The sequence below is a fragment of the Dipteris shenzhenensis genome, chromosome 3 (genome assembly GCF_047967505.1).
Source record: "Dipteris shenzhenensis isolate YYH24624 ecotype China chromosome 3, Dip_SZ_1.0, whole genome shotgun sequence".
NCBI lineage: Eukaryota > Viridiplantae > Streptophyta > Polypodiopsida > Gleicheniales > Dipteridaceae > Dipteris > Dipteris shenzhenensis.
Window position 1 is genome coordinate 26,089,061 of NC_141598.1, and position 26,854 is coordinate 26,115,914.

Consider the following 26,854-nt stretch of genomic DNA (forward strand, 5'->3'; position numbering starts at 1 on the left):
GGAATGTAGTTGACAATCCGTTTCTACCTTTGAGTTGGTAAGTTACCCTCTCATATAATCTGAAGACTGCTATTTTCAAGTGATTTGGCACTCTTAAGTAGCCCATTCTTTCCCACAAATTGTTTCTAGGCACTGTGTCAAATGCCTTCTTAAAATCTATGAAGCAGCAAGAGAGAGAGAGAAGAAGAAGAAGAAGAAGAAGAATATATTATCGTCCTCTGAAGACCAAAACCGGCCTATGGGACCTGAGCAATACAATATCACAAGTACATGAAAGCTCCTCCCGAAGATGGGAGGGTGGAAAGAGAAACCACCTTCTAGGATTCAGGTGGATTCCTATGCTTGAAGAGCTTATACACAAATGTTCCTAAAGCTGAAGGTGACCCTTTATGCAGCAAATCAGCTAGTTTGTTATGTCCCTCAAGGAGGTGATTGAACTCTTCCCTAATGTGTGCATAGTGAGGGCATATCATTACCATGTGTTCTTCTGTTTCAACCATACCTTGATCACATAGTTGGCATATTCTACTCTCCCTTGGCATCTTTTTCCATCCCCCTGTTTCTATTTGCAGCTGGTGTGATCGGGTGCGGAGTGAGGCTAAAGCCCTCCGTTTATGCACTGCTATAGGTGTACATATGTACTTCTGCGTTGTTGTCTCCCTTCCTGTATAAATTGACCAATATTCGGGGTTGATATATGTGCGATAGTACTCAAATTTATCTTTGTTTTCTGTTGTTTGCCATTTCCTGTGTAGTGCATTCAGCAGGTCATATTGAAAAGCCTCTTCATCAATCTCCTCTGAAGAGTAGTTTAAATACTCTTCTACTTCCCACTTCTTGAACCATTTTTTTAGGTCCTGTGCCCATCCGGATGTCAAAATGTAGAGAGAGAGAGAGAGAGAGAGAGAGAGCAGTTCCGACAAATCCTAAGCACCCTTTTGGAATCAAATCATAGCAACCTCAGGGCTTTGGGGCAGATTGCAGCAGAGAAAACGCCTCCCTGAGCAATTCGCAGCAAATCCAGGGCTTAGTGGAGGACAAGAAATACAAATCGCTGTAGGTACAGTGGCCCCGGGTGGCTGGAAAACAGTTCGCAGCAGGACCTCGCCCTCAAAAAACAGGTTCCGCATGCCAAGAACTAGTACATCTGGCACAAGAATCAGCCGTACAACACCTCGGGAAGCGTGCAAGAGTAGCACAAGTGATTTGCAGCAAGAAAAAAGGCGTTGGAAGAGAGAGAATAAGATAGTACACAGCACTAGGGCTGAGAAATAAGGGCTGGACGCCCCCGAAGATCTTTATTGCAATAGAAATAAAGTTTGTACAAGAAGAACATGAAGCTGAGTACAATCTTGAATGAATATAGGAGCTCTGAGGCCCCTTCTTTTATAGAATTGGCCTAGCTAAAAGCTAGACCTTCTTTTCTAAAGCTACATTTTAACAAAAGCTAAGCTTTCCTGCTTTTAGCCGACCTAGGGGCAGCTTTTATGCTCTTTTTAAAAGCCATAGGTTCTTCTTTAATGGTGCCATATCCCGGGTGTTTTTTGCCTTGTGGGACCTGCTTTTTGCCACTTGCTCTAGCTTTTTGAGCCTTTTAGCACTCGTCGAAGTCTTCTACAAACTCCAACACTTTAACCCATTAAAGGTTAGCAAAATGCATGCATTCCTAGTTCTTGGACTAATCCTAGTCCCTTGTTGGCATCCCCACAGTTCTCTTTTACAAATGCAAAGCAAAAGTAAAACAATAAAACTTATTTTGGTTAACCAAAGTCAATGTTCTTTGATTGAAGTATCAAATCGTAGCAACTTCAGAGCTTTGGGGCAGATCGCAACAGAGAAAACGCCTCCCTGGGCAATTCACAGCAAATCCAGGGCTCAGTGGAGGGTAGGAAATCCAAATCGTAGTAGATATAGTGGACCCAGGTTGCTGGAAAACAATTCGCAGCAGGATCTTGCCCTCAAGAACTTTGGATTGCAGGTGGTTCCCTAGTGTAGGGAAAAGGTTTGGATTTTAATTGGTCTAAATATACAGCTTTACACATTGGAGATTTGAATGGTTGCTAGTGGTTAGATTATACCTGTCCTTTAGTCCTTTAACATGTGGCGGGCACTCTTGGTGTAAATCCTCTCACTCAGCTGTGGAGGTTTGAAGGTTTTGCTATAGGGATGAACTGTGGACTGAAGTGCTGCTGCTGACTGATGGTGGAAGAGTGAGGGGAATGACCCATTTTTTATACCATGGAAGGAGCCAACAAAGATGTGACCCCACCAAGTGACGACACACTTATCCCCTTTTCCACTTTGTTGGGATGGATATGATAGGGGTGGTGCCAATCTCCTGTCCACCCATGCTGAGTGGTTGCTGCTGGTCTTGCTTCTATGGCTGTGCTGCCACAGGGGCTTGTGGAACCTAGATTAGCCTTGTGTGTTGTCCAAAGCTCCCAAGGCAAGGATAATGTGCTGAAAAATCCTTGCCAACCCATCGTGCCTCCTAGGTACCCGTGCTTGAATTTCACTGCATACAATCCCTTTCTTGAATTTGTGAAGCAAAATTTGGTCAGGCTCAACCACGTCTGTGTCATTAACAGTTTTTGGCTGCTCCAATTCTGGAACCTTTGTTGATCTAGCTCCCACATATGGCTCAAGTGACAAGTCACGACACATGAAACACTGGATGCATAATTCTTTTCTTGGGTAACTGAGGCTTCATGGCTACATCATTGATAACTTGACTGATGGGAAAGCTTCCAAAACTCCGTGGGACAGCCTGGGCACTCCTTCCCAATCAGTTTTAATCTTGTTCTGATAATATATGCCGATTGACCTTTCTTATTCTCAACATATGTGTGGTGCTCGTTGACTCTTAGAATGTGCTCATAGCTCTCCAAAATCCGGTTTGCTTTGTAAACTTTCTCTGAAGTCCTAGCAAGAGGGGCCTGATTTTCTTTCCAAATGCAACTTCATAGGGAGTCCTATCCACACTAGTGAAATGGGTGTTGTTCAAGACCGTTTGGACTATTGAAAGATACTGGTCCCATCTTGACTGTGTGTCAGTCTGATTTATGCAAGTTGGGATTTCGGCTTTGAATAGTGTGTGAAAAAACCAAACCAACCTAAGCAGGGTTAGACTCTAGATTTGAGACTCTATGGATGAAGGCAAATTGATTGCAATGGAAATTGAGGAAGAAGCCTCATTAGTGGATCTCGTAGGATCGGGAGTCCGGTTGGCATAGCAGGTGTCACGCCCTGTGGCCAAGACTTTGACTGTTAGGACTTCTTGTTAGAGGATTGTAGGCCATCTTCTCCCGGTTCTAGTGATGCCCTATGGGCCCTGGTATGTGCCTTGTAGGCATAGTTATAGGCACTTAGTGTTTTAGTGTCTTTTATGCCACATAGGACATTTAGTCCTATGTGACACCTAGGACACTTAGTCCTAGGGTCTAACTTCAAGTACTATGTACTCTTCATTTTATCTTATCTAGTTGACGTGACGGTTTATACCTTTCGACTCCTGTACTTGCTCTTTTGCTCATCGCCCCCAAAGTGGTATTAGAGCGAGGTTGGACCTGCTTCCTGCCCCCGACCTGCATTGCTCCCTGCACCCCCATCCGTACAGTCCGTATGACTGTATTGACATCCGTACAGATCCATACAGATCCTGCGTCAGATCTCGTACGTCTTCTACCAGGTGCACGTTTGATCTGCTTGTACTCCTGCGGTCATCCATACAGCGGTACGTAACTGCGTAGGACATACACCGTACAGTCGTATAGTGGTACCTGCGTTGTACTCGTTCCGTACAGGTGTATGTGCGCCGTGCCTACCCCGTACAAGTGTACCTGCATCGTATATATTCTGTATAACCGTACTTGCTCCATACAGGTTTATCTGTTGCATACTTGTTTCCTACAATCTTCCGTACAAGTATACATGTAGATCAACTGTTTGCAGCTTGTACTTGCCTTTCGTACACACGTGATTGTAGATCAGCTGTCCGTATAGCTCGTACTTGCTCCGAGAGTCCTGTACAGGTTTTGTAGGTGCAAAGTTATCTACAGGTTCTATATTTATTTTAGCATTGGTTGTGAACCAAGTTCTTGGTTCTTGCTTGCTATACCTTTTCTGGGTCTCACTGCAATCATTTACAGACATTTGCAGTTTGGGGGCTTTTGCAGGACATTGGCAAATTTGGGGCTTTCAGTTCTTTTCACTTCTTTTGGTTGCAATTTCTTGCAAGACATTGGAGTTTTGCGATTTGGTCTGCAATTTCTTGTTTAGATTGTAGTACATTGGGTCAGATTGCAGGACATTGAGTTACATTTGTAGGACATTGGGTCAAATTGCAATACATTGGGTCACATTTGCAAAAATCTCAGCAAAATTTGGGGCTTTTTTGTATTTGCCCTCTTTTTGGCCTATTTGCCCTCATTAAATCTGGGCCTTTTGCCAGATTTTCTGTTTTTTGCAGTGAACATTGCTTGACATAGTCACATTTGGGTCAAATTTGCATTTGCCCTTTGATTTGGGCTGGAAATTTGCAGAACATTTACTTGCAGACATTTGCTGTCATTTTTGGACAGCCAGCTCTTTGCAGTGATAGCCTTGAGGCTTTTGTGTTTACAGGTCTCTTCTTTTTAGGGTATCCCATTTGCAATGACTGGCAACAATCATGATCTATTTGGCATTCTTTGTGAAGATGATAAGTTGGATGGCACCAACTATCCAATGTGGTCTTATCTCACGAAACATATTCTTGTTGCAAGGCATTTTTGGAATATTGTTTCTGGGATAGTGGCTGCTCCTACTATTGGTCCCTCTGCAGAGGGTACTCCTCCTGATGCCTTATCCTCTAGCACCCTGCTGCTGCCCCTCCCACTCAGGAACACTCAAGATGGGATGCAAGAGATGCAAATGCACATTCCTGTATTGCTTTATCATGCACAAGAATCATTATTCCACACATCTAGTCTTGCAGGATAGCAAAGGATGCTTGGGACAAATTGGCTTCTCCATATTTTCATGTACCATCTCAGCTGAGACATAAGCTTGATGACAAGGCAATCAAATGCATATTTATTGGTTACAGCCAGGAGAGGAGAGGGTATCGGTTATACCAACCAATACTGGGAAGATTATTGTCAGTAGAGATGTAATCTTTGCTGAACATTCGTCTTCTCCTCTCGTGGACTGCAAAGCTAAGCCAGAAGTTGACATGTTTGATGCTTTTGACTCTTGGTTACCTCTGCCTTCCTCAGAGGGGGACTTTGACCAGCAACATGAGCCTCCTGCAGGCCCTCCAACAAGCAATGATCAGCCAGTACCCCATGCTGATTTGCAGGTTTCTCTTCCAGCACAAAATGATCCCACTATTCATGATGTTGTGATTGAAGAAAGAGCTGTCAATAGACAGCAAAGGCAAGTTCCCAGATGGCTTCTTGACACATTGAGGGACAGCAAACAAGATCAACCTCTTGCTGCCCGGACAAGATCAGGGAATAGACAGATGCATGGTCACTTTCTTGAGTTTGCACTCCTTGCTACAGCTTGCAATGAAGAGCCTTTGTGCCATAAAGATGCTTTTGACAGCAAAGAGGGGATGGATGCAATGAGAGCTGAGTTACAATCCATTGCCAAAAATGACACATGGGAATTAGTAATCTCGCTCTGGGCAAGCATGCCATTGGTACCCGGTGGGTCTACAAATTAAAAAGGAAATCTGATGGCAGCATAGATCGACACAAAGCCCGTCTTGTTGCAAAAGGGTATGCCCAACAACAAGGCATTGACTTTGAGGAGACCTTTGCTCCCACATCCATGATTACTACTATTAGATGTGTCATTGCCATTGCAGCCCATCACCATTGGCAAGTGCACCAGCTTGACATCAAGACTACTTTTCTTCATGGGGATCTACAGGAAGAAGTTTATGTGACACAACCTCTTGGCTTTGAGGTTGTTAATTCTGAAAACAAGGCCGGCTTAGAAAAGCCCTTTATGGTTTGAAGCAGGCACCCAAGGCATGGTATGCCAAAATTCATGCTATGCCTTGGTTTTCAGAATAGCCCCACAGAGCCCACTCTTTATGTCCGTGGGAGTGGATCTAATTTTTTCGTGCTGATTTTATATGTGGATGATATGCTAATCACGGGCCCAGATACTCAGCATATTGCAGCTTTCAAGGCTGATTTGCAACAGGCTTTTGAAATGTCAGACATGGGATAGCTACACTATTATTTGGGCATTCAGTTTGCTCATGTTGAGGGAGGTATCATGATGTCACAGTCCAAGTATATTGGATAGCTCCTTGATCGTTTTCAGTTTGAGGATTGCAAGCCAATCTCTACTCCAGTGGACCCTGGCTTCAAATTTTCAGCTCATGATGGGAGCCCACCATGTGATATCACTCTTTACCAGCAGGCTGTTGGATGTCTCATTTACTTATGTCACACCAGACCTGACTTACAATATGCAATATCTCAGCTCAGCAGGGTCATGCACATGCCCAGTTCACAGCATTGGCAGGCAGTGAAGAGAGTCTTCAGATATCTCAAAGGCACTCAGGATTTAGTCCTTTTCTATGGTGATCAGGGTTCACTTACCATGCATGCTTACACGGATAGTGACTGGGCAGGTTGTTCCAACATCAGAGTCACATATACCGGCAATTGTTTTTTGCTTGGCAGTTCATGTATCTCTTGGCTCAGCAAGAAGCAACCAGCAGTCACCACATCTAGCTGTGAGGCTGAGTATAGGGCAGCCTTCACTGCTACAGTAGAGTGTGTATGGCTTCGACAGCTACTTATAGATCTTGGTATTTGCCAGACATCCTCCACTATGGTCTACACTGACAACCAAGGCTTTGGCCATTGCGCGTAATCCAGTGTTTCATGCGCGTACCAAGCACATTGAAGTTCACTATCATTATGTTCGAGAGTGATCATCAGCAGGAGACATAGAGTTGTCCTACCTTCCCACAGAGGACAACATAGCAGATATGTTTACAAAGGTACTTCCTCGTCCAAAGTTCGAAGTCTTCCGACAGGCTTTACACTTGGTTCCCTTTGTTACATGATCTGACATACCTTGTACATTCATAAGTGGCTATATCCTTTTGGATAAACATGTGTCACCATGACAAAAAAATACCAGGTATTTTGAGACGTTTCTAGAATACTTCAGCCCATACCATGGAGGGGGGTTTGTAGGCCATCTTCTCCCGGTTCTAGTGATGCCCTATGGGCCCTGGTATGTGCCTTGTAGGCATAGTTATAGGCACTTAGTGTTTTAGTGCCTTTTATGCCACATAGGGCATTTAGTCCTATGTGACACCTAGGACACTTAGTCCTAGGGTCTACCTTCAAGTACTATTACTCTTCATTTTATCTTATCTAGTTGACGTACGGTTTATACCTTTCGACTCCTGTACTTGCTCTTTTGCTCATCGCCCCTACAAGGATGCCTTACATTAAATAATGACTCAGCAGTTACAGGGTAATGTAGGGCAATCCAAATTAAGAAGGATGGCTCAAAATCTATCTGCGAGACCCATCCAGAGAGGAGAAAAGAAAGTTTTGTATGGAGCCTGAAGATGGTCGAGCCAGTGAAGGCTAAAATACCAAATATTGCCAATTATAGATCGGAAAAGTATTGTGGCTGGATGATAGATTGTAGTTTGGATGTCAATGAGGATTGGTTGCACAAATGGGATGAAGAATTCGCCTTTGTGAGATCAGAAATGGCACGAAAAAAATTAGGGAGGCCACCCATACGTGTAATGAGGCATCGGATAGGTGGTGGTTCTAACAACAAAAGGATGAAACGACCACTACTTGGGAAGGGTTCAAGAAAGAATTTAGAAAACATTTTCTATCTCCTGACTAAGCATTCAGAGCTTAGGATCAGAATAGGTATCTTTGACAGGAGAACTTGTCAGTAGCCAAATATATTGACAAATTTAGGGAATGTGTAATGAAGATATCTGAATCTCTGCCTCGTGTGAGAGCATATGTTAATAATTTGGTCTACACGCACTGTTGGACATTGATGAGATCAGTGGGGTTGTTATAGTAGCTAGTCCGTATACGATGCGTGATGGAGTTTTATGGTTTTCAACCTTACGATTTACTATCATGAGATTAAAACTGCATGATGGTTGTTATTTTAGAGGATGAGTTTTGGGTATGTTCTTGGATATATATATATATATATATATATATATAGAGAGAGAGAGAGAGAGAGAGAGAGAGAGAGAGAGAGAGAGAGAGAGAGTTTATTAAAGTCTTCGGAAGACCGATGGGTCTATGAGATTGTGAAAAACCTGATACAATGAGCTGTGGTAGTGGAGCTACTAAACGAGCATCCAAACCAATGCAGAATGCAAAAAATGCAAAATGGCAGTACTAAGTCATATCCCGACTATATATATCAATCTCAGCATCATCGTCGGCATCATCATAACCATCATCATCATCATCATCATCAACAGGACATCATGATGGATGAGGCTGTGGAAGTGGAGGCATGAGGTCAGCAATAGAACGTTGTCGCCCCCTCAAGGGTGCAGTCCTGGTACGTCTCCTGGTTTTAGCTCTGTGTCTAACCAAGGCCACTGTGACCCCCGTCGGCTAGGCCCCGACCCTAAACAAGGAGGGGATGTTCCCAAGTGTGATCTGTGAATCAACCCTCTGTCTGAGCTGTCTGGTCATAGGCTCCAGGTCACAGTCATGTCGAGGTCTCGCCTCGTGGGGGTCTATGTGATCTGGCTGAAAGAACTCCGTGATAGAGCTCTGAGAGGTATCAGTTGAGGGAGAAGTCTGCTCATGTCTCTGTGCATCTCATGAATGAAACCAGCCAAGCATCACTGGTTTGGGTAGGAGAGGACACGGGCCAACATCCCATAACTATCTCTGAAGAGGCAGTAGAAACGCCCTTGGATCTCATAGTAAACAGGACACCTGAAGATGAAATGCTCCTTTGTCTCAACCTCTTGCATGTCACACAGTGTGCATATGCGCCTCTCCCTGGGTAACCGCTCTGCTCGGCCACTCTCGATACGAAGTCTGTGTGAAGAGACCTGGAACTGCCCAAGGGAGATCCTCATCGAACGGGGTAGGTGAATCTACGTGTATCTTGGTGGATCAATGAAACCTTCTGTTGTGGTATGTAGGAAGTGATCTCTGTAGAAGCCCAGCTTCACTGGAAGATCACTCGGGCCCAACCAAGTCTGGAATGTGTGTAGCTGTAGTAGATCCTCACGGATAACTTGGTTGACCTGGTGTGATAGGAGGGGAGAGAAAGGAGCATCCATGCTGTACCGGAAAGGAGGTAGTCTGTCCACGTGGAGCCCTAGTCTTGCAAACCATCTCTCTGTGCGTGCATACCAACACCTTTGATCTCCCCTTGCTGCAAGTGCCATAGAAGAGGATAGTACTAGCCATGCTATCCTGCTACGCCCGGATGTGTAATCCCCATACTCCTCGGTACAGATATGTAATGACCTGAAATGCAGCATCTAGCTGTAATGGGGGTGACCCAAACTCTGCCCGAATGATCTGGTGAGGGATAGATGGCTTACCACGGATCATCCGTGATAACATGAGAACCTGTAGCCGTTCCACCCTGGCCCACTCTGTATCCGATAAATCTGGCCCCCAGGGCTGCCATACATCCCTACAGTGCGACCAAGGAGTGAAAAAGCAACCCTTTGGTTCGTGGATCTTGAAAATGAGAGTGGAAGCACTGTCTCTCTAGTCTAGCCAATGAAGCATATCCTCTGCTTAGGCATGTCAGCATTGCGGGTCTCATGGTGAAGGTGGGTCCGGAAAAGACGACCCCCAGATAAGTGTATGATGAAACTACCTCAACAGGGGACCCATCAAATGTGAAATGCTCATCGCGCATGACGACTCGAGATGTATTGAAGATCATAACCTTGGTTTTACCCAAGTTGACCTTCAAATCATGAGACTCACAAAAGGACTGTAGTGCATTCAGGTGTCTTTGGAGCCCCTCTGCTGAGGAAGACGAGAGCCACGTCATCTGCATAAAGTAATATCCAGATCAGTGTGCCCGCGAGAGAGCACCCTGTGCTTGCATCACTGTCTCGAGCTCGTCGATGTAGAGACCAAACAAGGTAGGTGAAAATGGGCACCCTTGTTTGACCCCGGTAGTGCTCATGATCTCGTTTGTTCATCCATATCCTGTCCGGACTCTGCCTGAAACTCGTTCATAAAGTGTCATGACAGGCCAAATGATCTCCTGGTCGTAACCCAGATCTCGTAGGCGTCGTATGAGGCGGGCTCTCGGAACGGTGTCAAATGCCTTGTGGAAATCCACAAAGCAATAGTAAACCCTCTGCTTTCGTGCCCTCGCCTCCTCGATGAGACATTTGAGCGCGAGAATGTGGTCCATGGTCCCATGATTCTGCCTGAAACCGGCCTAGCCCATTGCTCTGAGTCCTCGACACTCCACAAATCTACTGACGTCAGAATCAAGTACTGATGCATAAATCTTGGACATGACATGTCCAATCATAATGGTCCTGTAGTTCTCCGGGTTCATGGGATCCCCTGCCTTGTGGATGGGTGAGATAGTGTTGATGGTCCAGGTGCGTGAAAACCCCAAGCAAACGGCTTAATTAAATATTTAGCTAAGATCAGGGCTAGGAGGTTAATCCCATATGCAATGAACTCAGTGCATAGTCCCTCATGATCCTTCGCTCGGCCATTATGAAGTTTCATTACGGCTTGCTTTACCCCCCCCTAGTGAAGAGGGTGCATGATGTGGGGCATGGCATATGTGATAGGTTAGGGTGTGGCTGATTTGGGATATCATAAAGCGTGCGTGCATAATCAGACCACACCTGAGTGTCAGTGAGTGGTGGGGGGGACCGTCCCTCTAGAAATCTCCGCCAGAAGTCCTTAGAGTTGTTACTGAACAGAATGTTTAGTAGCTCCTCCTCGTTCCGACGCACAAAGTCAAGTTTCTTCCTGCATACCAGACGGCGGTACTCGCATAGCGTCGCTGGTTCGCTCGGAAGGTTGTTTTTTGTTTCGAATTTGAGCTGACGGCGTAAAGCCTTACACTCATCGTCGTATCAGCTATTACAGGGTATGGTCCTAGGAGGTGGTGGGCGGGTGGAGCGGGTGGTGTGGGAAAAGGCGTGAAGAGCGGCCTCGTGTAGTGAGCGAGTGACTAGGACAGCACGATCTTCTAGTAAGGGTATAAAGTCAATCTATGCGAGAAGTATGTACAGACGGCCAGAGTAAGTAGGTGGGTGATCGCGATCAAAGCGTATATCATGGTAAGTGGAGTAAGAGCTGAACGGCGTAAAAAGTGATGTGCGGCAGGGGGTAGAAATGCTAGAGAAAAGATAGGTATGGTCAGCCCCTGGAGGGAGAGGTGCTATGGTGAAGTCAGTGATGTGAGATGTGAAGGCAGGGGATTCCATGATGTAGTCCACAACACTGAAGCCTCCCCCATGTGGAAAGCAAGTGAAGCCACCTGATGCAGGCCATCTTTCAAGACCATTATAGATAATGAGATCATGCATCCTGCAGAGGTCTAATAGGGCTTGCCCATAGGATGTGAGCAGTCCTCGTCTGTCAGCTGAAACTCGTATCATACCTGCCTCCTCAAGGTCAATGTCTAGCAGTAGAGTGGAATCATCCCTGAAGCCGAGGAGTGGTGCCTGATGAGCGCCTGTTCTCGCGTTGAAGTCCCCAACTAGGAGGACTTCTCCGTGGTTAGAGAAGTCAACGATGGACTGATAAAGGGCAGCACATGGGGATGTCTCATCCTCCCCTTGAATATCTCTGGCAAAGCGGGAGGTCTCAGGGGGAAGTAGCAAACTGCGATAAACAAATCTCGGCTATTCATGTGTTGGATCTGTAAAGGACTGTGACTCCTCCTGATCCTCGAACCCCTCGTGTATCCCTCGTCTCATCTTTGTAGGCAGACTCCCATGTATACCCGCTGACTGCTGGTAGTGGGCGCTCTGGACTCTGATGTGTCTCTGTGTAAAAAACTATGTCATGACCTGTATAGGATTCCGAGAAGTTCCCTGGTTCTGACCATAAGGTACCATTACAGTTCTAGATGGTACAGGATAGGGTCTCGGATGACCCCGCCCCCCTATGTGGGAGGAGAGGTGGGTGTCCAACGGGGGCCTGTAAGGAGTCGTCCATCTCGTACTACTGCCTACTTTGCCTGTAAGAGAGAGAGAGAGTCTATTAATGTCCATGGAAGACCAACAGGTCTATGGGACAGCAAAAAACCATCTAGTACAATTGCTTTAGGGAGGGCACATGGCAGCTTCCAAGGAGTGCAAAAGCAACCCCAATTATTTAGAGTACCTACATAATAGTCTGAAAGAGTAATCATTTACATCAGTTTAAGACTGAGAGTCTTTTGGTTTGGATTTAAACTCTTTGATTAGTGCTATGCCTTCACGATAAACTGCCCATCTTCCATCCTTCCTAGCAGCCCTGACTTTAGCTAATTCCGTTGCCATATTTTTCAATTGAGCTAGTGTAAGTTCCTCAGCTATCCATATCTTGGTCCCTTTCAACTTATAAGATTGTCGAAGAAGCTTGATCCGTAAATCTCACAACTTAAGTGTAAGAATAGCATGTCCTTTGAAGTGCTAGATATTAGTTGCCCCACCATCATCATCATCATCATCATTATCATCAACCTTCCATTCAATATTAGGCATGGCTGCTTTGACATGTGCTAAAGTCTCATTGAAAGAGTCATCATCTTTGAACCATCCTTCAGGGAGTCCCCCCACTCTAATCTTCAATGCATTATCACGTCTGGCTTCGTGTTCTTTTATCTCTTCCTTGATATCAGTCTTGTTTGCCTTTGTGTCGAACTCCTCAATCACTTCTTTCTTGATTGATTGTACTTCAGTATGAACCATATCTTTGACTATAGAGACTAGTTGAGGAGTAGGAGGAGAATTCTTACATGACTTCACAACCTCAACAATTACGGCCTGCTTGCCAGGTCCCTCTAGAACTTGAAGTTAGGCTTTTACTTCTGCCAGCTTAAGCCTTAACTCTCTGACTGCTTGCTGCAAATGATAAATCTGTTCATGTTGTCCAATGATAGGTCGTTTGGACCCTTCTTGCTGGTAATTGCGTGCATACGGAGAGGGTGTCATGGCTGCAACTATAGAGTACCGAGTCCTAATGGTTGAGGTTGATGGAGTTAAGGGGGATTTGGAGGAGAGGGTAGGCCATTCCATGTTGTGTTTTTAGAGGATGAGTTTGGGAATGTTCCTGGATTCATCTAGGTATATATAGGCCATTCCATATTGGCTATTTCTTTAGAATTCCCTAGCTGAACCTAACCCCCGAGTTGGGCTTGGGGTTTAGCCCAACTCGGGGTTAGAGACCCTAGGAGCTTGCTGCGGGAAAGTATGGGGCTATACGGAGAATGTACGAGGGGTTGTACGTAGGTCTATACGGAGTTCTACGGCAGACTGTACAGATAGGGGTTGTACGCGTGTACGGCAGGATGTACAGAGGGGTATTGTATGGAGTTGTAAAGCGGGTGAGAGAGAGAGAGAGCTATACGATGTATGGAGTTGTAAAGCGGGTGAGAGAGAGAGAGAGCTGTACGATGTATTGACGACAGGCAATGGGTGACAGGCTGTGGTACAGAGGTACGGACAACGGGCTATGCACAGAGAGAGAGAGAGAGAGAGAGAGAGAGAGAGAGAGAGAGAGAGATTAATGTCCGCAGGAGGCCTCTTGGGCCTATGGGACAAAGTACGGAATTAAGTAACTCACACAGACTGTTGTGAGCCGGGGCAAAGGGTTCACTAAGGCACTTGTTGAGTACTAAAATGCTATACTAGTACAAAATAGCAAAAAAAGTAACAAAATAGCATGAGGGTGGCATGAAAATATAAAGTACTCAGAGCTAGAGTCCCAAGCACATGAACTGGCTCCACGTATCCAGGCGACATGGTGGCTCTCTGAGGAGATGCAAAGAGCTCACGTATTTGCATTTGTCGGGCTGTCTCCCATGGTGGTGGAGGGCGTGTTCTCCCCGATCTCTGGATCCGATGGGCTATGTCTGGTGTTAAAAGTTATTGACCACTAGAAACCATTTTTCCCAGAAATTGGTGCAAATGGCATTATGGTAGGGACGGTTCTTCTCCAAGAGGGAAGGCCAAAAGCCTTTGAAAGCAAGAAGCTCTCTCCCTCTTAACGTAATTGGCTAACTTACGAACAAGAGCCGTACGTTGTTATTCATGCTTTGAAAGCATGGAGGTATTACTTGTATGGTTTAGAATTTTATGTGGATGTGGACCACGAAATTCTGAAGTACTATGTAAGCAGCCTAACTTGAGTGGCGGCCAAGTTAGATGGTCAGAGCTCATGCAGGACTTTAATATGAAGATTCGGTACCGAAGAGTAAAGGAGAATAAGGTTCTTGATGTGTTGTTACACATTATGCATAATATGAGTTTCACGGTATTAGAGTGTGCTCTAGTGTCCGAGATTAGGGAAACTAAAAAAGTGGATAAGTTTATCAGGGCCTTTGGCCTAAGGCTAATGTGATCAAACCTAAGGAAATAGATGACTTGGCATCTAGAAAAGACCAAACTCATGCAAGATAAATCATAGCGGATCATATGCTAAAACATAATGGCAAGGTAGTTGTACCTAGTAAAAAATGATATCAGATAGAGGGTCATACAACAATGCCATGATAGCCCATGTGCAAGACATCTAAGTGTTGAGAAAACGTATGACCTCGTGAAGTGAATTTTATTTTGGCCAAAGATGAAAAAGCATATTCATGCGGATAAAGCCACCTAGCCTTTTGTAACCCTTGGAGATACCATCAAGCAGATGGGAGAGCATTTCCATGGACTTTATAGTTGATCTGCCTATGATACAAGGAGGATATAATTCTACCCTTGTGATGGTCAACCATCTTATCAAGATGGCTCACTTTATTTTGACTAGGGAGTCTATTAGTTCCTCGCAAGTGGCGCATTTGTTTGTTAGTCATATATTTCATCTGCATGGGCTACCTAGGTCCATAGTTTCAGACAAGGATGCAAATTTACCAGTCATTTTTCGACTGCGATGTTTGAGGCACTAAGGACTGAGTTTGGAATGAGTAGTGGAATCAACCTAAAATAGGTGGTCGTGGAGAGAGTCAACTAGGCTTTAGAAGACATGTTGAGAGCACATGTATTAATTAGGAGAGATACATGGAACAAGTGGTTGCCATTGTTGGAGTTTTGCCTACAATGATAGAAAAAACTTCCTCTAAAGGAATGAGTCTGTTCGAGCTGAATTATGGTCTGCCTAGTGCCACGAACTTTCTAAGGCAATACCTCATAAAGTTCAGATGTGGGAGATGATAGCACTTACAAGAGGTAACATCCGACAAGCTATGGATAGAGGTAAGATATATGCAGATGAAAATAGATATTTTTGAGAGTTTGAGAAAGATATATGTAGATGAAAACAGATATTTTTGAGAGTTTGAGAAAGGGCAAAAAGTTTTTCTCGGAGTTCCTTCACACTCCAAGTCTTTAACTGCAAGAGAGTGTGTTAAGTTGTCGCCTTGATATTGTGGGCCGTGGTGAATTCTAAAAAGAATAGGCAAGGTGGCCTATAGATTGGAATTACCACATGGTTGTAAGGTGCACCCAATGTTTCATGTTTTTTGTTTAAAATGGTGCACCCACGCGACTCAGTAATCGAGTGTTGTTTTGTTTCAAGAGATAGAGGATAATGCAAGGTGCAAACCAACAAGAGTCCTAGACCAAGAACAATGCAACTGTGCATTCAGAAGATACCCACCGTGTTGGTTGTGTGTCATGGTTTACCTCTATCTGAGGCGAATTCAAATGTGGAGAGCATTCCCAGATATCATCATCGAGATGATGATGCTTGAAGAGGGGAGGAATATTATCCTCAAGCTGAGGTAACATGATGTCTGAAAAGTCACCCGGCATTTTCCCTTTAAAGGACGGACAATAGTAAATAATCTGCATTGCGTTTTCTGTTTATGGTCAAAGGGATTTAATGTCAAGGTCCTTGATGAGGGTGATTTGCATGGCCAGGAAAGTCTAAAGGGTTCGAAAACGTGAGTTTGTGCTGTATTTGTGATGTAGAGCGAGGCTGGTTAGCAAATTTGTTAAATCACTCGTGATTCTCCTTCTTGTTTTTGGAATCGTTGGGTCTCTTTCATCCTGTAGAGGAATTGCTATCTAAAAAGCGCCAATTGTTGCAGTGAGGACACCCCCATGCTTGCTGAATGTGCACCTACCATAGATTGTGACCCAAAGGATTTCCCCCTATGTCATGAATGAGAAGGGGGCATCAAGGGTGTATTGGTATGGGGGACATGATCAGCGTAGATGCCATGAAAGTGAAACCATTCAGTGGCCCATGCTTACCGGCACTTCTCATCCCCATTAGCTGCAAACTGCATGGACAATGAAAGATTTCTCCATGGCAATTTGTCTTTCCTTATTAGTGTTGCCATAATGTCCCGACAAGTGAGGTGGTGATTGCCCTTCTTTTATAGGAGCTGATTGCTGTAGTGCCTGACCTTGCTAGTCTGTAATCCTTACAGACTAGGCCATCTGGCCCCCTTTTCCCGACCAGGTAGAAAATGAAATAAGAATTGAAGTTCTATATCTCTCACTCCCCAAAGCCAGGTTGTCCCCAGACACTTTTGATAGAGATTTTCTTCAATCTTCCAACTTGATCCGCTTGAGTTAGTGCCACAAATTTCACAGGAAGCTTCCCAAAGCCACCCCCCCTTATAATTTATCTAAAGCAGGTGCAGCTTCAATAACACGTGTGTCTATAAAGTTGTTGAATGCTTGAAACAATTTTAGATTGTAATTTCAGTGGGTTTATAAATTTGAATGCAGAGTTATGTGTTTTATATGTGTGTGCACGCATGCATGTATGTATGTATGTATGTGCATAACCCCCCAATCCCTCCTCTTTATACCCACGTACACATACGTGCATGTGTGTGATGTGGCAGAGAGCATACAGTTCCAAGGCCTCAACCCACTTGAAAAGTGATGATCTTAATGTCGTTTTCCTGCAAGGCTCCGAGCATAAAGCCTTAGAATTAATGGGCACTTGCTTTGCATACAGTTTGAACCATCGTTGGGACCCTTGAGCTTGCAATTTAGTCACCTGTAAGATGGAAAATAACATTGATTATGTAAGGTTCTAACATTCAAGAAGTTTATGCATCCATTGCGCTATGTAACCTTTGCTTATTGACCTAGTAGTTGTTCCTTACGTACTTCTAATGTCATTTTGTTCAGAATTTGGAAAAATCATCTGTTCAGCTACGTTTGATTGGTCAGCATCAGTTGGACAATGCCATGACAGCTATCTGCACAATATTGTGCCTTCGTGACCAAGGTAAGCCATGCAGTATGCTTTTTAGAACTATTTTAGTAATTTTCTTCTTGCAGGCAAGTTCTAAGGAATTTGTTTCAATTAGATAATACTTTGAACGATGTGATTACGCATGTTAGCTTCTTCATGCAATAACCGATAGTTGAGACTTGGTTTTGTTAAAAGCTACAAGAAAAATCTATGGACATTTTAGTTTCATGTTACATATAAAAAGGATTTAAGTTGTAAGATCTGATATATTGGTCTTATGAGGGTGTGTGTGTGTGGAGAGTTTTGCTTATCTGAATAAAAACTTCTTCTCTTTTGCTGATGTTGTCATGATGGTCCCCACATACTGAGTTTTCTTTGTTCATCAACATGGCCTTTCGCTTGGAGGTTCTATGCGAGTGAGCTTTTCCTTGAATGGAAACAAAAGCAGAAAGTTATTTTTTTCCTGATGAATTTCTCTATCACAAGAAAACTGCATCTGTCATGTATGCAATCTTCTCTGTATTTTTTTTCTTAAATGTGTTTTCCAATATTTTAAAATGTTCCGAGTTTGGAAATATACTCATGCAAGTATCTTGATGTATCTACTTAACATGCATTTTTGGACAGTGAAAATGGCAGGTAGGCTTGAGAGGAGTGGAAAAGTGAATTCTTTTGGAGTCTTTGATGATATATTGGCTTTTAGACTTGTCGCGTTGCACTTTGTTACATCTATAATCTGACCCCAAAAGAGAGTAATCTGTGTGTGTGTGTGCATGCACGTGTGTTTGTGTGTGTTTTTGGAAGTGTACATTTGACAATTTCCATAGGTGGAGATAGACCTTGTGGTTTCAAGGGGGTGAAGATTGGCATCATCAAACAAAATCTTGGCTGGTAAATGGCTCCCTTTCTAACTTGTGCTTTAAAGTTTTCGATTTTTTGTATTTTGCAAGGTTGGAGAATAAAAGAGAGTGCAATATGGTCTGGATTGGAACAAACTATTGTGCCAGGGAGGTTCCAAATTGTACCTAAGGTAGAAGCTCTTCGATTGGGCTGCGGACATTCAACATTGGTGCTTGATGGAGGCAAGTTTCGACACTAAGAATTATGTAATGGAAACTTTGTAACCAGATTTAGGATTCCGAGATATTCACTTGTCTAACTGGAATTTTAGGGAAATTGTCTCAGGCAATGTTGAGACCTGCTCAAGTTTCTTACATGGACCTTGAAAATGATGTATCTTTAATTTGCACGTGTTCATTTGTTATTTTCTTGCAGCACATACTGCGGGTTCTGCAAAAGCACTGGCAGAAACTCTCAAGATGGTGTTTCCCAGGCATCCTGTGGCACTGGTTGTGGCAATGGCTTCTGATAAAGATCATTATGAGTTCTCATCACAGTTGCTTTTGGGTATGTTCATGTCACCAACTTTTCTTTGTCAGATATTAGAGGACCTTCTGCCCGGGATTTCTAAATATTTGGATTGAAGATTAAGTATATTGCATGTCAAATTCCTTTTATGCTTTTGATAGGATGGAATCTGTAAATTGATCCAGGAAAAAGGGTACTCTCTCTCTCTCTCTCATTCTCTCTCTCACACACACACACACACACACACACACCATTTTTGGGGGTGAAATCCATATGTATTATATTACAAGAAACTTTGAAACTGTCCCCTAAAAAAGAGGGGACAAGTAGTTACAACATCAAAAGATCTCATTATAGGACAAAAGAGCATGATAATCCAGATCCGGTGCATGAAGGCAGTCAAAGAATGATTGCCGTAGAGAAGCACCAAAGAAATGATACTTAGACAAGGCAGGGTCACGAAAGACTATATAATTATGGCCTTTCATAGGGTCCATATTGTCAAAAAACGGAACCAATGAAAGAAAAGATCAAATCCCTTCCTAACAAGATGAACACCAAAGATCCAGAACAGCTTGCCAAAGTTAGATGTAGGGAAACGAGCTGTCAGTCATTGTTGAAGCATAAAGAGGAAATCACGAGAATCCGAGCAATGCCAAAACAAGTGAGGCATAGATTCCTGCAAGGATAGACATCAGCAACAAATAGCAGGAGCAATGCGACGGTGCCAATAGCTGTCACACGGAAGAACCCCAAGGAGAACTCTCCAAAAGAAAACCTGCTGACGAAGTTGAAGTTTGCAATCCCAAATTCGGCTCAAATGTTTCCTCCACCAACGAGGAAAACATGTCATAGACCAAACCCGATTTGTTGTTGGACTACTAGTTTGTCTAGGTTAGATTTGAAGGGGGTTGGTAGAATCACAGCCCGTGTTGCTAGTTTGGAGACTTATCTTGAGCTATGGCATTGTGATCTCGCCTTTGATCATGGTGCAATGTATGGAGGTTTTCTTCTTCGCTAAGTTTCATCGTGATGATCAGCATATGGCGAGATATGCTTTACCGAACCTTCAAAGGCGTTATATATGATTCTATGGCTCGATGCAGAGAGCACGACCTGTGTTATCAAGATGTATTTCTAATTGTTTCTCTAGAATATAGTGGCTTGTTATATTTCGTTTCATCTCTTGCAGTTGTTATTTTATGTTTGAGTGTAATAGGTTTAACAATTGGTATCAGAGCAGGCCTTCTGACGGGCTCAGAGATTTTGCAGTCTCCTTTCATGAGAACTTCTTGTCTGCATGCGAGGTCTGAAGAGCATTTCATTTGAGGGAAAAATCGTGCAATGGAATTGAAGTTTGAGAAAATGAAGTTGACAACGTATACCGGTGCCAATGTTCCGATGTTCCGTCGTGGCAGCTGATGGTGCGTTTGTATATGATGGAGAAGGGACTCTAGCATGTGGTTTCTGGCATGGAAAAAGAAGATTCAGACAATGCCCTGTAGTGAGAGGATCAAAATCAATGGGCCCTTGGCATCCTAGGGAGAGCACTTGGAATTCAATACAGTCACCACCTTGACCTGACAACAAGCGCTGCTAAGAACCTGGTAGCAATCGAAACTCTTTTTGGTGAACGCCTCAGTCTTGTTGAAGCAAAAGTTTTTCAGTTTGAAGATGGAGGAGAACGTCACTCTTGGAGAGCACGAGTCGGATGAGGGCAATCCTGAGGCAATTGTTTGATCTTCGTGTCAAAGTGGAAGATGACGATATTAAGGCAGTTCTTCTCGTATGATGGGATTGTCAAAATCCTTCGAGTCAACAGTGAGATCTCTATGAATGAAATGGTTGCGACTGTACTGGATGACGAGCGACGCCAAAAGTTAGATGGAGGATTCGGTCTAGGGCATGCTTATCTTGTGAAGGACTTGACGTGCAGCAAAGGCAAGAAGGACTTGATGTGCGGATACTGTGGAAAGCCTGGACACAAAAGAGAGATGACACCGAGAAAAAGAACAAGGAAGCTGCCCATGCACTGATAGAGGAATTTGCAGGGATATGCGTCGTCGATGACGCAAACTATGAGGACTTATGCTTTCTAAAAGCACATGCTGCTCTAGCAGCCAATAAACTAGAATAATACAGACTTGTATTGCAAAAAATACCCTGTAGGATTGAGGTAGAGTGTCGTTTGTCAGTTTTTGGTGTCGCTATTTTAGTTCGTTTGTTCCTATTTGATTAGCCGTGAACATTTTGAGTAGGATGTCTTTGATAGTTCCACTTTGTTTTGTGGAAGCATTTGGTATCCTCTCGGTTCAATTCTGCATCGAATTTGGAACAAGGCTCTTTGTCTTGGGCCCTTGTCAGTTTGTTGACAGCAGGATTTTCGCATGACTAACCAGAGATCACCCATTGTCAGTTTGAGGGGGGTGTTGGAGACAAACTTTGATTGGGTTAGTAGTTTGTCTAGGTTAGGTTTGAAGGGGGTTGGTAGAATCACAGCCATGTGGCATGTTGCATGTTTGGAGAATTATCTCGAGCTGCACCGAACCTTCAAAGGCATTATATATGATTCTATGGCTCGATGCAGAGAGCACGACCTGTGTTATCAAGATGTAGTTCTCAGTGTTTCTCTGGAATATAGTGGCTTGTTATATTTTGTTTCATTTCATGCAGCTGTTATCTTATGTTTGAGTGCAATAGGTTTAACATTTGCATGGTTTGACACCCATGAAGGAGGTTGCAAAACCTTATAGAGTCAATTGTAACATCTGCCAAAGGAAATGATGGGTCATCTGAGTGAGTATCCAGTAATCAGTAGTCTCAAGACCCTCGTGGTGGAGCGGCAACTAGCTTTTAGCTTCAAGCAACAACTAGCTCGTGACGATGGAGCAGTCTATATATTGGATTGTGAGTTAACTGTGTGTTGGTTCTTCTCTATGTAGATGTGAAGGGCTAGTGTAGCTCTTGGCATGTCTTGCAACTCTTGGAGCGCCTGTGGTGGTCCTTGAGCGTGTGTCGCTCCTTTTGTTCAAGAGTTTATAGTGTTTGAGCTGCGTGTATTGCAGCAAGTCTCTCCAGGCCTATGTGGCGACAGGGTTTGTGTTGGTATCTATCATTTTATGTAGCAGCTTTGTTGTTTTCTTATGTCAGGAGCCTTTGTGGCTGTGTCCATCTATCACTGTGTTTGTGAAAGCTGCAACAAGCCTGCTTAGGCTGAGCACCAGGTGAGTCTGGATTTCCTTTGTAGTGTCGTTTGGAATCTCTATTTAGTCGCCATCTTTCGGGTTATGAACCCTCAAGTGCTATTTCATGTGAAAGACTTCATATTTCATGTGTTGTGATTACTTCTCTTTGTAAAGAGCGACACACTTCGAAATCCAACAAGTGGTATGAGAGCATCATCATGGTCTTTGTGAGGATCTGTGAAAATCTGTCAAGAAGCTTCGAAGAGTCTGAGAGTAGTCAAAATCTGTGTGGATATTGAGCAATCTTCTCTGAAGGTCTGTGTTTTTGTTGGTCATGGTCTTTGGGAGTATACAGAGAAGCACATCTACACTTTTGGTTGCGACGACCTAACCTCAGTCATTTCGGTTAATTGAATTAATTTGGCATGTTGGTCTTCATGCTTTCTGTTCTATTTCTAATAAGATACCTTGCTTAAATGGTTATGAGACTATGCTGGTGGTGACCTTCTCAGGAAAGGTTTTCCAGTAAAGTACAAAAGATTAGTCAAATTTTTTATATCAGAGGTGATAATACTTGTGCATTATACTTCACATGGTAAAGAGGGATTGGATTGGCCTTTCTTATATCCCAACATGGTAAGGTTGATGCTCTTGATAAGATTAAAGTGGCTGGTGATGTGTCTCCCTCTTGTCCAGCGACCTACTCAAATGGATTCTAGCCCTTGGGAATGCAATGGAATATGATGTGGATTTCAACCGAATGTTCTTCATTGACCAAGTATCTTGCAGCTTTTGTGTTGGCAGGGGATTGTGAACTTGATGATTATGCGTTTTGAGGACACTTTTTTCAAGCTTTATAGTTGATCCTGTGTGGATGGCAATCATTTAAAGCTGTCTTATGTGTCATTTTTCTTTTATGTGGACAGCAATTCGTTGGTGTGTGGGCAGCAGCTTCTTGTTCTCTCCTTAGTCTTGTGTGGACAGCCGTGTTACAGTAGAAGTTTCTTTAGTATTTCGAATTTGGCAGTAGTTTCCTTTAGTTGGTTTTCTTCCCCTACTCAGTTCAAGGGGGGGCTGTTGGCATTTCTTGGGTGACCCTCGTAGGGGAGGTCATGTTGCAACTCAAATGTCTAAAGAGGTGAAAAGCTGCATCCATCTATGTCATTTCTTATGTAGGAGCCTTTGTGGTAGCTTTGTCATTTTCTTATGTCAGGAGCCTTTGTGGCTGTGTCCATCCATCACTGTGTCTGTGTAAGCTGCAACAAGCCTGGTCAGGCTGAGCAGCAGGTCATTGACTCTGGATCTCCTTTGTAGTGTTGTTTAGAATCTCTAATTAGTCGCCATCTTTTGAGTTTTAACTGCAAGTGCTATTTTATGTGAAAGTCTTCATATTTCACGTGTTGTGATCACTTCGCTTTGTAATGAGAGATACATTTTGAAATCCAACATATATCATGCTTATGTTGTAGAAAATATCGATGCTTATTTAGAGGCCCGTCAAACTTAGAAATTATTTCAAAAATTTACATTTTCTAAGCAAGAAGCATCATAAATTAGTCAAAATTGACTGCAGTTTATGGTGGTGATTTCTCAATTGAGAAATTCAATTGATTTTTTATGTGAAAAAGTGGAGTACCCCATGTGCAATCACTCATAAGGCACGCATGATTGCTGGAACACAACCACATCTGTGTTACCCTTGCTCACTTAGGCTGTTAACAATATTAAAAGAGCATGTGACTCATCTCTTCTCTTGAATGTTAGTAGATGCAGGAATCACCCATATTAGTCCACTTGTGAATAACCTTTATGTGAATGTAGAGGAGGGTTGGGTTATATTTTCTCTGATTGGAAATCTTTTGGATTAGGGACAGTCTCTTTACGTTCCTTGCATTTTGGGTGATCTTTTCATGTTTTCTGTGGGTGTTCAACAAAACTCAAATTTGATGAATATATTAGTTTCTGGGAAACAATCTCAGAATTATCCTGAGGTTCTTGGAGTGTCCTGTAAAATAGCCAACTGGCAAATATATGCCTCTTATTCGATCTATAGTGTCCATCTTGGAGCAGCAGCATTGATGTCCTTACCATTTGTTATTTGAGAATATAAAAGATTTTTAGTGTTACAAGTGCCTCTGTAGTGAAGGTATGGACAAAGAACCAACTTTTCAACAGCAGATTTGTGATGCTTTTAATCTGTGAACTGTGTTCAAATCTTCTTTCAATCTGTAAATTATGTCAGGAATACCCTTTTTTTGCAGATGTAGAGTCGATATGGCTTCTCATTACACAATAATCATTTTACTAAAAGTTTAGATGTTAGCACCATAGATATCGTGGATGCACTTTTAGCAAGTTGGTACAGGATCAAATCAAAGTGCAGCCATACTACAAGATCCAAAAAGCTGTTGATTGGAATGACCTTCTCTGAGTACTGTTCTATTTTAGATTATGTTGCGAACTTTAACTTTTGTTATACGGATCAAACATTTAGGTATGTATTTTTTACAGATGGATATTAAAGAGAGGGCTTCTCATGAATTGCTGACATGGTTTGGTAGGTGCAATGCCAAGAATTGTATATGGAACAATCAGCTATATATTTTTTACGGATATATATTAAATAGGGTTTCTCGCTAATTCCTGACATGGTTTGGTAGGTGCAAAGCCGAAAATTGTAGTGGCCACAGAAATGCTGGTGGCTGGAGGTCAGTTCCGCTCATTTGCGGCTCATTCGTTGGCAGACATATGGATTCAACGAGCCAAGGAACAGAGATTGGAGGTTATGCATCCCCTTGATCTTATCAAATTATGTAATCAAAATGCCATTTCTGTAGAGAATCAAGATCAGAAATTTGAGCAAAGTGTTGAAATCTCTGGTAACACTTCAACAATGGAAGAGAAACATTCATGGCCAGAGTCTTCCATAGTTATTGTACAGTCAAAGGCAATATTGACAGCTATTCAGGAAGCGAGCCAATTACTTGAAACTGCACATGAAGGAGGAGTTGTATGTGTTACTGGATCATTGCATGCAATATCAGCAGTCCTCTCTGTGGCATCCTCAGACTTAATGTGTTGTTCATCAATTGTGGGGAAATTTTCAAATTAAGTTTTAGAATAGTAAAATGTTCATGATGTATTTTGGTACAAGCTTGCAACACCAGATTCTTGTCATCTCCAGTAATTTGTCCCTCACTGCTCTTCTGCCTTGGCACGGAGCTTGGTATCTGCTTTTGAGAACACAGATGCTTCACTGGAACATCCTCAAGATTGACAATATCCTTCTATGCAGGAGGCGAGGATAGGGATATACACTAAAAATGTAGAAACAAAGATAAGGTGCCTCAATTGATTAGTGCCCTTTTTTATTGGTCGCCCAAAATGTAAGGTATTTACAGCAATACATGGAAAAGGACGCTTCAACATTGAGCAGTTGTACATTGACATTACTTGTTTTATTGAGGATATGAGATTGGCAGCCTTGCAAATTCAAATATTTAGACAGACTTTCTCATCAAATTGCAAAGGCTGTCCGTTGCAGAAAATGTTTAGAACAGATCCTCTCATCAAATCTCAAAGGCTGTCCCTTGCAGCATATGAAACATGGAGTAGCACAGAATATATGTGACGCTTCTACATTGACAGTTGCAGACACTAGGGACTATTTTATCAATAGAGATGAGTTTTGCAGTATTGCACCTCATTTAATGTGTCAGACCACATTTTCTCGTCAGATGTGAAGGCTGTCCTATGAAACATGGACTAGTAAACGAAGCATGTGTCTTTCACTTTTACAATTCTGAGGGCAGGTGTCATACATTTGACATCTTGAAGAAGATAAGATGTATCTCCCCTAATGATGCCCTTGTTTATTGATGTGGGCACTCGTGACTTACCTAGGAAGTGAAGTTTCTCAGCTAAGGGATATGTAGGTAAAACAGTATTAAGAGTTTTTCTCTAAAGTCGAAGGTTCTGGATTGTTGTTGAGGCCTGTTACAATTGTCTCAATGAGCAGTTGTAGATGGAGATCACAGTTATAATGGGTTTTATGGGTTTGAACTGTCCTCATGTACATTCTTGTTGTAATGAAATGCTGTTTCTTCTAAGGAACTGGTCAGATATACATCCTACGAGGAAGGAGTCAACAGTTCTGTGTGAGGTGTGGGTTTTGTGTTCCTGTAGATCCTGTTTTGATAAGACATATTAGTGGCAATTTGTTTCTCATCTTTCGCTTGCTTTTCCACCCTTGCCTTTCTCCTAATTTTTTGTTACATGTTTCTAGCCTCGCTTCTCCCTTTTTAGTCCCTTCTCTCCTGCAACCTTATGACAATCGTGTTATGGTTTGGGAAACTTTGTAGTTTATGATCGATTCCCCAACCACAAAGATAAGACATCCAATCACACAAATGAAACTTTGATTTTTGATGTCTGATTCTTCACCTGGTCGATCCATAAAACTAATAGAATGGCAAAACAAGAGATTTTGGAGTACAACATGCCTTCTATGCAACTTTGAGGCTCCACGTGTATGACTGACATGAATGAAAATCAAACTGTGTGTCATTAGTATAAGTCTAATAAGCCTTTGGCTTGCTTATAGTATTTCAGTTCTTGCATTTCAATGTCTTCCTCCCACCAAAGTTGGAGGATTCTATTGTCTTATATAACATATCTCTTCTTTTGGATGTTATTGAGTTTTCTAAGATTGGAAAAGTGCACTTTGGTGATTTCTTTGCATGATAGTAACTTCATTTTCATTTGCCACCAATCGTCTACACGCTCATGGTATATTAATCTCCAATATTTTGTATCATAGTTTCTTCACCTCTTGCCTTTCCACCTGTCACTTTCTAAGCGGAGTCCAATGAGAAACCTTCTTCTATGCAGTTTATAGATTCACCCTTA

At 42.9% G+C, this 26,854-nt stretch overlaps 1 protein-coding gene across 1 annotated transcript in view; it reads left to right on the forward strand.

The window, feature by feature from the left end:
• Positions 1-25,942, forward strand: part of GLA1 (Folylpolyglutamate synthetase family protein) — a 68,632-nt gene extending 42,690 nt beyond the window's left edge. The window contains exons 7-10 of the mRNA XM_087399893.1: positions 17,327-17,426; positions 18,344-18,475; positions 18,669-18,800; positions 24,607-25,942. Coding sequence (XP_087256019.1) covers positions 17,327-17,426; positions 18,344-18,475; positions 18,669-18,800; positions 24,607-25,058 — 816 coding nt within the window. The 3' untranslated portion in view covers positions 25,059-25,942. The remainder of the gene's footprint in view (positions 1-17,326; positions 17,427-18,343; positions 18,476-18,668; positions 18,801-24,606) is intronic.
• Positions 25,943-26,854: the final 912 nt, after the last annotated feature.